Source organism: Micropterus salmoides, unplaced genomic scaffold (assembly GCF_014851395.1).
Source record: "Micropterus salmoides isolate LMB-PRFRI ecotype aquatic unplaced genomic scaffold, ASM1485139v1 Ms_hic_scaffold_1, whole genome shotgun sequence".
Classification (NCBI taxonomy): Eukaryota; Metazoa; Chordata; class Actinopteri; order Centrarchiformes; family Centrarchidae; genus Micropterus; species Micropterus salmoides.
The window spans coordinates 46,875,450-46,892,867 of NW_024040040.1; the positions used below are offsets into that span (position 1 = coordinate 46,875,450).

General features: G+C 40.3%; 1 protein-coding gene across 1 annotated transcript in view; it reads right to left on the reverse strand.

The window, feature by feature from the left end:
• gpr158a (G protein-coupled receptor 158a) overlaps nt 1-17,359 on the reverse strand; it is a 75,680-nt gene extending 58,321 nt beyond the window's left edge. The window contains exons 1-2 of the mRNA XM_038731555.1: nt 16,107-17,359; nt 1,651-1,756 (exon numbers count right to left, since the gene is read on the reverse strand). Coding sequence (XP_038587483.1) covers nt 1,651-1,756; nt 16,107-16,984 — 984 coding nt within the window. The 5' untranslated portion in view covers nt 16,985-17,359. The remainder of the gene's footprint in view (nt 1-1,650; nt 1,757-16,106) is intronic.
• Nucleotides 17,360-17,418: the final 59 nt, after the last annotated feature.

Here is a 17,418-nt window from a genome sequence, read left to right on the forward strand (position 1 = left end):
ATAACATTTAAACAACAAATTGCTGTACACGAAGAGGGAATACCAGTATGAGAAAAAATACAGCAATAACACAAAATGAATCCTTATTTGAGAATACGGGGCTTCCCTCCCAATGCCTTTTTATTTTTTTTTTATCACATTACCACACACACGCAGGCCTACAAGACTTGATTACACTGCAGTCATGCTTTCTATTCATAGCTGGAGAGACATCAGCCTCCCACATCACCTCTGATATACCTGGCTGTGCACTTTAGGGCTGGTAAGATAGGTTGTTAGCTGTAACAGATAGAAGGTGCTTTGCTGTAGGCCTAATTCCTATTTGCACAGCCATTGTATGAGGGAGTCCCGTGGAATGCATGAATTACAATACAAACTCTGCGATACACATTCACATGAGATAACGAGGTGGTTAAAATCACTGCTGCTTAAATTTGCCTCCAAATACAGTATATTCCTACCTCTGTACCTCTCCCTACCTCTCCCAGATACGACGATAATGAACACTCCCGTGTGATGATCAAGCTGTCATGCAAGACAAGAGACATCCTGCAAAATGCCATGACCACAACAGCGTTCATCATTCAGCTGTAAGCAAGTGTACTTCTTACAAACTCCTGCATTGTAAGCACACAGGGATCATTATTTTGCAAACCCAGCTAAAATCTATACCCGTAACAATGTATTTCTCTACTTGTAGTCTCCCTTTGCACACACACACACACACTACGTCAAATATCTCAAGCATTGACTGTCCACGGAGAGGTGGAAGTACTCAAACAAAGAGGGTGATTAATTATTCAAAGAGGCTCACTGCAAACCATTACATCGCATGCATTATGAAGCAGTCTGATGTACAGCACCTCTTCAAAATCTATCACTCTTAACGATAAGACTGAACCAGCATGGAAGAAGCATCGGGCCGCATCGACCAGAAGGCCAGCTGCTAGCTAGACAGCAGTACTCAGTGAATGAAAGGTTGCTACTAAAGTGGGCAGAAGGTAATGACTTGTGATCAAACAATTGGCATATATCATGTCCTTATTGGTTGCTGGGCTAACTGCTGGCGTCTTGGCTTTTCTCACTTGTTTATGAAAAATATATAGTGTTGGGAATACATGACTACATGTATATGAAAGGGATTGCCCTTAGTGAGAAACGCACAGAGAAAGCGTTTTAGCATCTATTAGCTAAATGTGTGGATCACGGACCGCAACATTACTGTCGTGATAAACTCTCACAGCGTCAGTAGCAGCAGGCATCTGTTAACAACTAAGAAGCACCTGCCCAGCACCAAACAGCAGATAAACAAAGTGAGCGAATATCTGGTGATCATAGCAGAACATTTAGCAGCTACAGAGCCAGATATTTCTTTCAGGAGATGGTAAAGACCAAAAACAGAGCTAAAAGAGACAGTGGATGACAAGCAAACTCTAAATGAATGACAAATGTAGCGCTGTTAAAAGACAGCCTTTAGTGTTTATATAAGTGGCAGTGGGTTGTACCAGTATCATTAAAGAAGAATCAGATCACCATCCATTCATCACGAGAAGCACAGGTTTAGTGCTTTTCCATTTAGTGCCTCTTGGAGATGTGACTGAATGTGTGTACGTTACAGTGCAAATCAATCCGCATGTTCGGCACACTCACCTCCATAGTGGTCAGGTTGCATCGATGGGTCCCAGCGAACCAGTCGTCTGTGGAGCACTGGTCAATATCAACATCCTGTAGATTAATGTCAACACGCACCACGCCCCTGCAAGACAGGAGGTCAACATTAACTCAGCTGTAGAAGAATTAAGAATGCCAGTGCAACCGCAGGGATTTTTACAGGCTGTATCCGCCAGATATGTTCTGTATTAGCAGAAAATAATATTATTATAGACATTACAGATCCAAAGTCTTGTTTTGAGTACTGGTACTAGGATCGAAACCAACCACCCCCACCCCCAGATTCTTCATGTTAGAAATGCATCCTGGGCAAATGACCACAATCTTATTCATTTATTATATTACGTATAAACTTGTCTTGTGTTTATGCATATGATTATGTAATAATCATATATATAAACGTCCATAAATCCGCTTAAGATTCATTCAATCAAAAAAGATGTTCCTTATAACTTCAGAACTTGTCTGAGACCATCATGTTTTTAAGTTTTCTTCAGTATCATAGTAATCCAGCGATGGTTGTCTGTACAATAATGGGTACAGTATAAATAGCAACTGCTAATAACTATTAAAAAATGCATACTTTTGTAATCTCAGTTACTGTACACATTATATTTTTGGGTTACTTAACTTTATTATACTAATTTATGTTGCTTATAAAATGGTACATTATACTGTGGTCAGATTTATGTTTCAGTAGGAGTAATTCCACAATATTAACTGGACTTGCAGAATTAACTTTATTATTACCAACAGTAAGTATTTCATTATCTTTTGTAGCACTTAACTGTTATTTATATGTGTAACATTCAAGTTGCTATATCATCCCCCTTTGGCTCAGAGCAGACTAATTTAGGTTCCTACCTGCTGTTGTTTCCAGGGGACAGGGAAGTGTGTTACAGGCAGACAGGCGAGAGAGTAATGTGCTACGACATGTCATGCCATCTTGGTATTGAATTAAGGAAGATTATTCAAGAAGATATTGTAGCCACTTTTTACCCACGGCCCCGAAGTTCAGGAGAATTAGAATAAACACTTTAAATGGTGCTAATGTGTCAAAGTGTAAACAAATATAGACTAAAAAAGGGGCTCAAGTTGTAGCCCACAGCTATGAGGACAGGAATTTTGCTGGGCAGTGAAACTTGGAAAACTCCTTTTCGAAAACTATTCATTTACACAAATGTACACAAAATGATTGATTTTTTTTTCCAAACACACATAAGAGTCTGTAAGTTAAATTCAAATAAGAATATGGATTTCTGAGTATCTGTAAAACAAATGTGCTTTTTGGGAAACAGAAAGAAATGTTTCCACATCTTAATCATCTCTCCTCCTGTCCAGCTGAAACTTACCCTGACAGAGAGATAGAAACTGCAGACAGAACACTTCATAAAGCACAACACTCAACAAAGTGGCTTGAAAAAGTCTTTGGTCCATTTCGGCCAGCTGAGAAAGGCAGGAACTTCTAACAGGCTGCTGAGGATTTACACCTACTTAGCCAGGGACAGGGGTCGCAAATTAGCAAGAAACCCTATATGTGTCACATCTGTCCCAAGTTATTGTAACCTGTTACAATGTGTTTCTTCTGCATTGTCCCTGACAAATAGACAATAAATGAATGAAGAATGAATTTTTGAAGAGAAGTATTGGGTAAAATCAATGCCAATATAATTTTAAATGCACAAACTATGTGTCACAAATGTATATTACAATTTGTTAACATGATCTACAAATAGATTTAAAATCCACAAGCAAACTCTTCACGATCCACAAATAGAAATCAGTGACTCAGAATCTAAATGAATGCAAAATGATTTGTCCGCACATTTTATTTGAAGAATGCATTTGGAGGAATTGTAATTTGTAAGACAATGAAACAGTAGTAGCCAAAATACTGAAAACAAATGCAAAACAATCAACAAATAAAATGTGACTCTCATGCACAGACAAATCATTTTGCATTAATTAAAATCCTGGTTTTCAAGTACAAGTCACTGATTTATTTTGTTTAACATGAAGAGTTTGTGGATTTTTAATCTATTTGTAGATCACGTTTTGTGTTTACAAACTGTAACATATTTATGATTCAGTCTGTGCATTTACAATGACATTGACATCGATTTACCCCCATAGAGGTAAGCCTCTTTTATAGAGGTAAGAGTCTTTTCACTGGTGTACCATGTCTTTTCTACCTGACAGCTGCAGCACTCAGGGCAAACCAGTATGTATGTGTTACAAGGCTTGTGTGTGTATACAGTACATGGCTTCTTTATTCTGTTTGTTTAAACCAAGACAATACATTTAATACATGTGCAGTACAAGAACCCATGAACTCTCTCTTACTGACCTCAGCCCACCTACAGTCATTGCCTCCTGGCAGACTTAAAAAATTGAGCATAGCCCGAGGCTAAGTGTTATCAGAAAATCTAGACTGACTTTAAACTTTGTGGAAGACATGCTCCAGAGTTATTGCTCATGAGTGTCATGACACCCAGATAATGTGCACCAATGAAAAAAGACATTTCTCTGATCCAGCTTTCAGCATGTACACATTTCTTGACACAGTACGCCCGCACGTACACATGTACGCCATTTACATAAAGAACAACTGACACAAAGGATCAGCGTGAATAAAATACAACACTCTCCTCCAAAGCCAGCTACTGAATCAGTGCTGTAATCTGTTTAATCGGGCAAAACCTGGAGCAGCTTCACATACAATAAATCAGTGAGTGACTTTGTAATAACCTTTAACTCCTGTGATGCTTGTTAGAGCATTGACAGTCACATGGGTTTTATTTTGTTAAAGGATTAACAGATATCAGAGGGAAAGGCAGAGTACAGTCATTAACTTTAGTCTTCCAATTTCTAGGATTTGTGTCTCAAAAGTACTGGAAGAGACTTGTTTATTTGTAGCCTGGGCTGTAGAAAGGATAAATGTCCCTTGTGTTTCAGGGTTGATTTCCCCTTTAGACTGTGTAAGTTTATACCAGGCTAACAACACTTCAATTAAATGGTATAATTTGTGTTATAAATGCATTTTTGCCCCAGTGCTGCTTTGTTAAAGAGCCCTTAGTGTCTCAGTAAGATATTAAATGTGAACCTTATTACCTGGTTCTTCATGTTTTATAAATGAACACCTCATTCTACTCATCTTGCCGTTTTCACAAATAAATAAGACGATTTTGCAAACTAAACAACTATACTCATGCTGTTCAGGGCCTACTATGGGAATGATACAGTCCTTTGGTTTTGTCTAATATCTAGATCTGTACCAATCACTTGCACAATAATAATGTACTGTGTTATAGCTGCATCAAAGCAAACAGGATTCTAAAATATAAGACAAAAACATGCCATAATGTGAGGCATGGGAATGAAAAAGTTTTCGTAGAGCTATAAAGTCAAACATGTCATGATCTGCTTTCTAGTCACTTTATTTATTGTCTGTTTTTGAGACTTGTGTGATCAATGCAAAACATTTACAATTCAAATTAACAACTACATATACAGCCAACACAACTAGTCCCCAAACTTTGTTTCGATATTCCCCATAATTAGTACCAAATTAGGACATTGTGGACCCATAAAATAAAGCGCTTGTGTGTTCACTTAAAGTTTGAAAAGAACAAATAGATGCATATAAAATACAGTAGAAAGTAGAAACTGCAAAGAAGTAGGTAGTTAGCGTGAGCAGCCACTACAACAAAAAAGACAAAGAAAAGAATGCCACCAGCAAGACCTTAAACTTCATCATTGCCAACACACCTTTTTAACAACACCACTGGATCAATTTACATAATTTATTTATAGATTTTATCTAGAATATTCCATCTGTGAACTGGCACATGTAAATGCCAGGATTATCATATTCCAGATATTAGAAAAAAGACAAACTGGGGTGTGCTGATATTAGCTGCGACAGCAGTAACACGCGGTAGCGCCGCTTTAATCTTGACAAGCTGCAGTGCTGTAGTCTCTATTCATTAGTCATTGTAACTTATACTGTGAAGTTAAGGGTCCCTCTCTAAAGCAAGTTCCTTTTCTGCAACTACACACTCTCACACTCACACTCACACACACATACACGCTACGCCAACACATGCGCACTGATGCCCCCTACCTTGAGGGTTAGGGTTACAAATCTGGATTTATTCACGCACTTTAAAAACATTTATTAAAAGCTTTTTTTCTTTTCTCATTTTTTTTTCTTTACAGCATTATATGTTGACATTTATATTGTAATAGGCAGTATATTATCTTATTGGGAGACAACTGGTATTTCTATGTAAAATCAGACATTGAGCACACCCCAAGTCGCCAAAATGACATCGTTTCGCTGTTTGACTGAGACAGTCAAATCAGGCTCCGCTCATGGAAGCATCGAATCTTCGACTATTCGGGGTCAACCCTAGTTTAGTTCTGACTTATTTTTCAAAAATCGAAGAGAATAACTACTAAAAACTTTTTAAAAAGTTACTGTATATTTTTAGACGAATATGGCTTCTTTTACTGCCATGTTGAAAATTTTTCGTGAGCTACCGCAGGCACCCAGATTTATGGATAATATGATGTTGCCTTCAAAACTAACATTTAAAGCTTGTGCAGACTACACGACTTTCAGCGTTGGCCGATGGCCGTGCTGTTCACAACTTGTAGTCTTGTGACGGGAGTCTTGCAGTCGTTGTGGCGTTCACACTATGTGATTGATCGGTGAAAGGGGGTGACACTACATGAGCTGACAGTGGCTGTGTCACCCGACGCACACATTTTGTCAAGAAAGCACACCTTAAATGACGCGAACCTACACACAAAACAACTGTTTGTTATTATAAACATAACAATTATAAAGACAAAGAATATGGGTGAAAGAATGGATACTAGATATCTGGCAGACGTCGGCAATGTGTCGGAAATGTGTCGGGGAGCCGTTTTGATGCGTCGTTGAGTACTTCACACATAAAGACTGGCGACAGCCAATCGACTGATTTACTCCTGAGCACAGCCTGACAGTTGCCGAGCTCGCCGAGTGGCAAATCGTGCTAAAAATCGTGTATGGTGAACTAGGCTTTACGGAGACAGTTTGAAGGCATGTTATGAGACAGGAAAAGATAGTTTGATCCATTTCGAGCAGCACTTGATGCCTTACTGTCCTGTTAGACACCTTCTGAGACAGCATTTTTCCCCGTTTCCAACACAGCCCTTCGGTCTATTGCTAAATATTGAGAATACAGAAAGTGACACCTTAGTCAAACTATCTCTTTTGGAAACTGAACAGCACACTAAACAGAAAGCAGCAGAGGATGTTGTGAGTGTTGCTTTATCACTTTTTGAAAGAAAGAATTCAAGATTTTTGTAATTAAAAAAGAGAGGACAGAATGCACTGAAAACTGCGATAGTGACAAACTGTGAAAGTTCAAAAGCAGCTGGTACCAAATGATTGTTAAAACTCTACTGATCTATATTTGGCCTTTTTAACAGCAGACACTTTGACACGTCATTGCAGAAAAGGCACAGGTGTGATTAATAACAGGTCCTGTCTGTCAAAATTGTTTTACAAGACAGTAAATATCTTTCTAGTCGAGAGTTTAACCCGCTCCTTAATTAATGGGAAAGTTACATTAAGATCTTTTTTTACTGCAGCAAATGGGCATGTATATAATAATACACACAAAGGTTCTGACACACAAAATAACAAATAATAACACCTAAACTTAAACATGTGAAATTAATATGAAATAAACCAGTAAACTAGTTAAAGCAGTTACATTATAATGCCCTCCAACACCACCTGTCACACATTCAAGAGTGCAAAGATGTAGTTCTTCAGATGATGACACCATTGTTCAAATTCTACTCTCGAGAGATTGGGATTCTAATCTTTTAATTTGATAGTTTGCTTTAGTGATTTAGGGCCCTGGGGAAGTTGCCCATTTTGCCGTTTTTGTCCAATTGGTAATCAAGGCTTGAGTATTATTGCTTATTTAGCAGGTAAAACAGTTAAAACTTATCTGATGAAGATTACTGATGAGTTACTGGTGAATTATTGGTGAGTTATTGGTGTAATTGGCCTATATTCAATAATGTGGATCACAAATGCTAACCTGTATATGTATAAATGAGTTATCTATTGTAAGTTCTAAAGTTAATAGAAGATGTATTATATATAAAAACAAAAACAGTTGTTTTAAATATAGACAATGTTGAAAACATTTCAATACATATTAATATTTAAAACATGATGTAAAATGCTAACGTAGACATCAGTGAGAAGCAAATATTCTCTCTATCCATTTCGCTTTCACTTTCTTAGCCACATGCACACACACACACCACTGGGAGCTGGTTTACTATAGCCAGCTCCCAGTGGACACCAGGCGAGTGCAGTGCTCTCTTTGCCTGTACTTCTGTTATTAATAACTGCTGCTCCGGTCCTGCCTAGGGGCAAACTGACCTCGCTGTTTTCCACTGCACTGCTGGTGGTTTTGCTGAGAAATTACGTCCGTTTCAATTCTCTGTTATGTAGTAAGGGTAGGAAAGAGTCCACTGTAACACACGTAGCAAGAACAGGACCATTGGTTAAGGATGTAGGATTCATCAAAATGTCTGTTTTCACTGGCAGCACAGGCTTTAACATTGCTTGGGTTTTGCTTGTGAAATTTAGAGTCTGTAAAATGAAAAAATAGCCTGTTTTTTTCCCCACAATCGCCTCCTCTTTTTTTCTTATGCTTCCAACTCTCCAGGCAGTCTTCAGCATCCCAGCCAAAGTGGACATATGGGGTATAAAATAGCTTGAGAAGAAATGCGTCTGAAACAGGGACGGCGATTGAAAATGTGTGCAGCGCAAAGACTGGGTCGTAATTTGAGAGGGGCAATGAGGAGCATCATGGTGGGCATCAAGGCCCTCGGACGTAAAGACAGGATTATCACAGAGAGCTAAGGAGATAGTGGTGCCCTAGTGCCCCAGGAAACAGATTGCACTCCACTTTCATTCTCCATTCTTTGTGGAGGCCAGGCCAGCAAAGAGAGGTGCATGCCACCAACGGTCTCTCTGACACACAAGTCAGACTGCGCTAATGTTAGCCCCGGCATTATGAAGTTGACTTTAGACATATCTGGGTAATTGCTTATCGGCTACAAAAGGATATTCACCAGGAAACATTCTCGTGATGAAGGCCTCCGTGTGCCCTCTTTGTTACAAGTCAGTCTTTGATGTATTCACGAATGAATACTGAATGTCAGGCCTTTACGCTTTTAGCTCTATGTCTCTATTCAGGCCCAGAGAATGGTCTCTCAGATTGATTTGCCCATTTAGCCACTCTGTTGAGAACAGGAGGCTGAATTTCATCATCGCACAGAAGAGCCCCCCTTAAAGAGGAGAGATTCATGTGATTTTTGTCATAGCTAATTTTATAGTAAATCCATTACCTTGGCACAGAGATGTGGTAAAACAATGAAGTGCACTGAATGGATTAAGACTGATACCAGACAAAGCCTTGCATAATAATCTGTCCTGTAGCTAATAATTTTTAGTGCATTACATATGCAATATAATTTACATAAACATTTTTAAAATACCAACATTAGCCTGGTCAGCTACTGTAATTTAGTAGCTAACAATAGCTTTGTTCAGATTAAATTTTAGCCCATACTATAGTACTGTTTATTTTGCTGTTCGTAAGTCAACATACTGTATTTTACCATTTTTTTACTAATTCGAGTAGGCAATTTTCTCAGCTGCATCGTGGGTCAATAATGTACATGAACACCACAGTCCAAAATAATCAGATTAAGTATGCACATTTTAGGACTTTTTAAAGCTAGTATGAACACGGTATGTAAATAATGTGACTTATAATACATATATGTGAATTCAGTGACAACAGATACATACCAATACAATTCCATCTGCAAAGTTGTTTACTGGGTCATTTTTATGTTATACTGTAAAAGTGTGTGTGTATATATATATATATATATATATATATACATTTGCACAAGAATGAATCCGGTGATTTCTTCTGAAGCAAGAGAAACAAGCCCTGATGTCTCCAGTTACACTGGCTGTGTTTAGATAAACCAAAATAATATAACGGAGAAGTGAGCATGGAAGACCGGCACAAGCTTGAACATTATCCTTTAGCTTATCAGTGTAGCCAGAAGACTACTACGCCTAGATGAACTTGCATGCACATTGTTCCTGCACCAGTGTCTCCAAAGGAACACATTGCTGTCCTTTCAGAAGGGCACGGTTCGTGCATTATGTCATGGAACAATCACAATGCGAGAATCGCGCAGCCCTCCCAAGGAAAATGTCTCTTAAGTGATGGAAATGCATTAAGCTGACAGGACGAGCAGAAGCTAATGTGAGTATAGCCGCAGCTGGGCATGATGCTGCTTGTCTACCAGTGTTTCAATGGGACCTGGGTCATTGTATTGAGTTCTGTCACTGGTCATCAAAAAAGACGCAGCGCCCGTGGCAAAGCAGCTGTCACAGAAAGAGAATAAAGACTTCATTTTTTTTGGCACTTCTGAACTCTTGTCATTAAAGGCACTCCTCTGAAGCCAAACACCAAGTCGGAAACTCATTCAAAAATATGAGCTGCTGACAAAGGAAACCTGACAGTTGTGAGGAGTTTGTTACATGATTGATGGTCTGACTGTAGATGGTGACAAGCTACATCACAAGTATTGTCTAATTCTGAATAAAAACTAATGCATTGCTTTTAATAAACAGCACTTGGTCCTTGGTACTTCCACCATTATCATCCTACAATGTCCTTAATATTGGTAACTCCATTTTACAAGTCATCAAAATCAATCAGTGTTTAGCTATTCAACATTATTCTGAAACAGGGTTTGCATCCACTTTACATGTTAAAATTGCATCCAGTTGTTTTCCCTTCTATATTTTACACTGAAATTAAAGAGCATCCAGTATTGCTGACAGCTGAAGGACAAGCTGAAACTGTTATGATCCCTCTGTGGAAATATTATAGCGAGATACACTAAATGAACAAAAGGACAAAGGGATAACTACATGATATTAGGTATAGCACGTTATGCCTATTCAATATCAAATGTCTTAAAGCTACAAAATGGCATTATTTACTTATGTGTTTGTCCTCCTTTATAACTGGAACATATGTATTATGCAAAATCCACTGTAATACATTTACATCGTGAAAGAAGTATTTAATATTTTGCACATTGAAGATCTATCACAATTCGGGAGATGACAGATGTTTAACCTTTAATTTGCCTGTATTTTGCGGACACCTTAATTGTAGTAATTTATGCTAAAAATGGATGGGAAACCTGGAAACTTACACATTTCTCACCTTGACACAGAGACAGCATTCTCACAATGTATTTTACAGTATTTCTAAACTATAAAATAATAAACACTAAAGTATTTTGCTACAAAATATGAAGCCACTTTCATCAACCCTATGACAAAAATTTTCAAGTATTTCATCTTTCCTAAATACTGTCCACCCCTGACCCCAGCACTATTTCTCTCACGCCAGATTACTAAAGAATAAACATAAAGTAATAATACAGATTTATAATATTTTGAAAGGCAACTGGATTACATCACCATAATAGTATCAAAATCAGTGAGATTATTCCCATCATTAGCAGGATTATTAGGAATATAAAATCTCTTTACAGCAAGCCAGAAAGGCTTGTAGTTGGATTTTCTGTAACGTTGACATTTACTGGCTGAAGGCATCGTATTCACAGGCCGCCTTACTGAGCAGGAGTCCCAGTGACATCAGCAGTGGGAGATGAAGCACCTTGGGGATCTTTAACTCCTGCTTGGTTCAGGTTAGACTCTACAAGGTTAGGCTCATTTTCAGGTGCACTTATATCTCCAACATTCTTTATACATCTTTATAGCGTAGGAAAACTTACCCCACTAATTTTCCTTGTGAATGCAATTTTTCTTTTTTTTACTCCTGCTCTTTCATCTCAGTTTACCATCATATATTATCGCTCCTAGCCGCGGGAATTGTGGGGTTTCCTACCTATTTGTTTCTGGATGGTGTCCATGGAAGCAGATGCTGCTGCTGGCTCCTCCTGGACCTTGAGGCCTCTCACTCCGATAGACGGCTGGGCGTCCCACAGCAGGCTATCCAGACTTTAACTGCTTGTACAGCAAAATGGGGCGCTAAGCCAAGCGTAAATGAAGACGACTCCGGAATCTAATTAGAAGCTGTTTGGCCTGCGGAGGAATATGCTGAAAAAAATATATTTCTTTACCGTTTTGGTTTTACTTTTTAGATAGTTTCAATTAGTTTGCCTTATCATAGCGCTGCTGCTGCCTGAGCTTCAGCCTCAAAGCAATTAAGGTCTGTGTTGTGAAAGGTGAGTTTGAAGTACAGTGCGTGTTCACCTAACACATACACCACCTCCTGCATCCCCTTTCTTCCACTTCTGCGTGCTTCCACTTTGTGTGCTTGTTCAGACTAGTTTTTGCATTTGTGCGGCTACATAGGAACGAGTGTGTGTCTGAAGTGAGAGTGATCTGCCAATTAGGATGGTACGTATCATCCTGAAGAATGTCTCAGCCTCTAACAATGGCATGCACACACACACACACACACACACACACACTCACAGTCAGTCCTCTTTGTGTGGTCTAAGCTGCCTCCCCTGTGACTCGAGTGCAGCTGAAGAGACAGACGGGAAGAGAAGAGATGAAGTGTGAGAGGTGTGATTTCTTACACCTTCACAGAAACAACAGGTCAATCTATCACAAACACATGTCCATGCACTCCCGCTCTAACAAGTCACATTAGTTGTTTACCACCTGCATGTTTAACAAACAGGAGAAAAACAGCCTCGACTTTTTCTCCTCATATGCTAGATCCACAAACCTCAAACAATTCACCTTGCAGCATCATCACACCAAACAGGAAGTGACTGAAGCATTATAAGGGTGGAATGAAGATGGCCCAAGCAGGGTTGTTGTTCTACATCTTTCATCATTAATTCATTGTTGTATTGATTGTGTATTCATCTGGAGGGGAAACGGAGGAGAGCTGATGTCTGAGGCAGCTATATTATCCCCTCCTCTCCTGTTCCTTATCTGGCGTGAGTGCTGAGACAAAGGGAGGATGCAGGATGAGCCGCCTGCTACTTTGATACGAGCATCTGAAAGATGGCTGTTGCAAACTGAGAGAGGGATGATGCATGGCAAAAAGGACAAACAACAAGGTGCGACGTATGTTTCTTGTGACCTGAAATATGCCTCTATTATCTCTGGTATCTGTTGAGATAACATTATGAAGAAGAGTGACTGACTGATTGACTGAGCATAGTTGACGAATGTTTTTTGTGAGTGATATGGCAACACAACCGTATGGCAATCTACTAAGGTGAATGACCATAAAAAGAACAGCTTGTTCTTTGTTGAGTATTAATGTGACAAAAATGTTATTGTCAGATGTGAAGGCAGTATTTCGGTCAGTAAAGGAATAGTTCAACATTTTGGGAAATCTGCTTATTTGCTGTTATGCCGAGAGTTAGCTTAGAAATCAACACTATTCTCATGGTAGGACATGTACACAGTCAGGAAATGGGCAGGTAACCTCACTGCAGATCCATCACACCCTGGACACAACCTGTTCCAACTTCTCCGCTCTGGTAGGCGCTATGCTGTATGCCTAAACAACCACAGGAACAGTTTTTTACAGACAGGCCGTCAATCTGACAAACAGTTAACTCCAGACACAGGCTGTGTCCGAAATCACCACTCATTCAATACACCCTACTCCCTATGAGGGAGAGTTGTATGTAGAGGACAATGTAGTGATGTTGGCTGCACTACTTTTCAAAATGCATTCTAGGATCCATTGAGTGGACTATATAATAATATATATATAATATATATAGTATAATAATTCTCACTATACATTCGGACAGCACTACAAAATGGCGAGCTCTCTATATAGTGAGTAGTGGGTGATTTCGGACACAGCTCACAGTGTCAGGAACAATCCCTATGCAATAATCCTGTCACTGTAACATCTACTTTACCTGTAAACTATTTACTATTTATTTTTCATTGTTGAAATTCTGTTTCTTTCTTAAAACATAAATATCATTCAAAACACATCAATGCTTTATATATCATAGCCACCTACCTAAATGTACATAAAAATACCTGCACAAATCTATTTATTCCAGCATCCTTTGCACTGTGGTCTTCCTGTCTACAAATGTTGTTGTTTTGCTTATGTTTATATATATGTACGTCTGTACATAGTAGGCTAGTCTATGTCTATGTTTTGTTGAGTTTGTTGTCCTATTTGTTTATGCTTATTCTGTGTATGTACGTTGAGAGCAATATAAAAACGTACTCAAATTCATTGTATGTGTACATAAAAAAGCCATCAGACAGTTATCTTAGCTTAGCTTAAAGACTGCTTAGCTCAACTCAGTTTTAATCTGTATAAAAAACAAAGTAGCATATAAAAACAAAATTTTTGTGGTTTTACGGGAAGTTGTGTGTATTTTTTTGCCAGGAGCAGTGACTTTCTGGGGTGCAGCGCCACGCTACAGACAAGCGACTTGTTTTTGTAAGGAATAGTTCAGCATTTTGGGAAATACACTTTCTTGCCAAAAGTTAGATGAGAGGATTGATATAACTTTAATTTCTGTTCACTAAGTTTGTAGCTACAGCTAGCAACTTAGTTAGCAGAGCTTAGCATAAATACATGGTAACAGGGGGAAATGGCTAGTCTGGCTTTGTCTAAAAGATAACAAAACCCACCTGCAGCTGTAAAGCTCATTAATAAACTTGTTGTATCCTGTTTGTTAAACAAACAAGCCAGACTAGATGTTTCCCCAAGCAGCAACCTCCGGGGCTGAAAAATGAATACAACGTGCCAAGGCTAAAAATTATGCATTAGGGCGGGCTACTTTGAGTGACAGGTGGGTGCCATGACAGGTGGCCAGCTGCTAGGTGGCCTCCACCTGTTTTTGGATTATTACACGGCCAAGATGGCGATGCCCAGAGCCTTCCACACTGAGCTTCACAACAGTTCATGTTTTATACAGTCTATCATACACACGAGAAGGGTTTAAATTCTCATCCAACTCTTGTCGAACCGTTAAATACTTGCATTGGTCTTGAGAGGTCAGAGTCTTCCTTTTTCCATATCTTAGAAGTAATAGTTATACAATAGTTAATAGTTATACAACTCTCCTGCTCTCTTGCTCCTTGAAGCACAAAGTAGGATTGCTTATTTTAGTGCCACTGAACAGGCTCTTCTCCAGGGACATTAAACAATACCAAATGCCCACAAATGTCACACCTTTGATTTTATGGAGGAGGCCTCAAAACAGCTCCTTTGACCATAGGAGGAAAGTAAATCATACATTTGCTTCACAAATAAATTGTAAACTGGAGTTCTGCTGTAAAAACAGGTTTGACTCATCAGTTGAGTGTGCAGGCTAATTACCTATCAGATTGCTTCAGTAGGAGATAGAAACTCAGTGTGTGTGAAGCAGCTTTGAGAGGCTTTAGTCTGGGATAACACCAGGTAGCTGATAGCCTATTACAGTATAATCACTGCAGGTTTTACCTCATTTGCAATCTGCACCTGCCTGTGAGCGACTCAAGTGTATCAATAAAAGATTCATCGAAGGCGGTACACACACAAGTAGTGATCTTGATTAAATATTCATTGGGAAGATGCTGGTCAGGATCCTATGGAGCCTTAACACTCGACTATTCCAGTGCACATCAGGACTGGTGGCGTAAACATGGCACATTACACAAGCAGGCTGCAGCAGAGGTGGCTTTAGGACATGGTTTGTACAAAGTACCCAAACATCAGACATATTTCAGCATTTCTTCATCTGCTAATGCTGGCTGCTGTGCTAACCCCCCCCCCCTCTTTTTTTAATTGGCACACGTCTCTCATCTCATCATTCTGACTCATGCAGATGTGGCAGCCCCCCCCCCAAGAAGGAAAAAGAAAGGGCACAGACATTTCCTGAGAGTAAAGCATGCAGCAGAGTGAGTTTGAAAAATGAATTAGGGCCTGTAGCCAGAGGTTTCCACCACTGCCACATCCACTAACATCCAGGGTTATTTTTACCATCCCGCCACCTTGTCAGACTGGAGGAGAGACCATCCCCCTTTGCATAACCAGTGGGAAGCTGTGGTATGTTTGGGGAGGAAAGAGAGGCAGGTATGATCACCTCAGGCCTTATTTAGGTTCATGTAGGGGGATTGGAGATGTATGTTTAAACCCACCTGAAGTTACCTTTAGGTTGGGATACATCCTCTCCATATAAATCTTTTGTTTAAGGCTTCACAGGTGTGTGAACAGCTTTATGAGCTTTATGTTTTGCTGAGCTTTAGCTTTCTATTTATACCAACATCCCTGCTCGGTTTTCAACCATCTGTGTATGCTTACCTTAATTCGGGAACCAGGTTGGGCTTCAGGCCATAGAAAGCAGCCGATAAGGTCAAAAGCCACCGTGGAACAAAATTGCCATTTTCACACTCCAGGTAGGGCGCAGACCACTTGACGTGCGTCTTGTCCGGGATAAAACTCTCTCCTCTTTTTAAAGAATTGTCAAGTGATCTAAAATCTTGGCTCAGCACCCTCTTATGGAAAGTTGGCTTCTCCCATTTTTTGACATCGTGGTACCACTCTGAGTCGGCGGTGCGGTTGTGCAGGTGGTGGTGGGCCATGCTGGAGAGGTCTTGAAGGACTATCTCTCCGCCGGCTCGGGTGGCTTGGAGAAGCACCGAGGGCCCCTCCACGAACGAATCCGCGCTAAATGTGACAACCGCCCGGTGAATCTTGGAGTCTCCCTCCAGTATACTCCTGACTAAGGCATGGTACCACTCAATGTCTCGCCGGAGACTCTGCTCCCTGGACCTGTTGGCTTGCAAGATCATGTTGAGGAAGTTTGTGGCGTGCAGTACCGTATCCAGCACGCTGCTCATGGAGTAATGTGGGATGCCTTGTGACCTTCTCCGCAGAGAGGTGAGCTCGTACCTCCGCGAACAGTTAGAGTGCTTTAAGGTGGTGGAATCCCCCGTGTGAAGAAAAGCCGCGACCACCCTGGGAAGGTGCTCCCCTATTTTCTGCTGCAGATCCGCCGTCTCCCCGGGAGGGTGTTGAGGCGCGCGGAGATGCGCCAGCTGCCGACGGTGCGTCTGAGCGCCGTATATCGCCTCCTGTGCTCTGATATCGTCCCCATGCGCTGACCATTCCGCGTACTTATGGTTTGATCCGATCACAAATCCCACTTGCAGCAGCAGCGACAGCCGGAAAACAGCCATCTCCCTCCTGAAAGCGTTCACAGATGTTTAGGTGGATTGCTGCTCGGAATTACAGTGTCGTTGGGCGGGCGCGCTGTGAAACAATCCACCAAATTGCTTCGCTAAACCATCCCTTCACCACTTGTAGGATATTCTTGCAAGCTCCACGCCTCTGTTCTTGAAATCAAAAAGCAGAGGAGGGGGGAAATTTAAGGAACCCCCTCGCTGTCCTCGCCAAATCCCTTCTCCTTCTTTACAGATGCCTCATACAGCTTGTTGATGTTGAGTATCCGCTTGCAGCTGTTTCCCCCCACCCCTCTCTCTATATATATATCTCTCTCACTGTAGACAAGACTGTCTTTGGCTTTGCTGTGCGACTGACGTTCTCCCTCTGCGTGTAGGCTACACAGACTACAGAATCAAAACGAGGAGGAAGGGAGGGGTAAGGGGGCAGG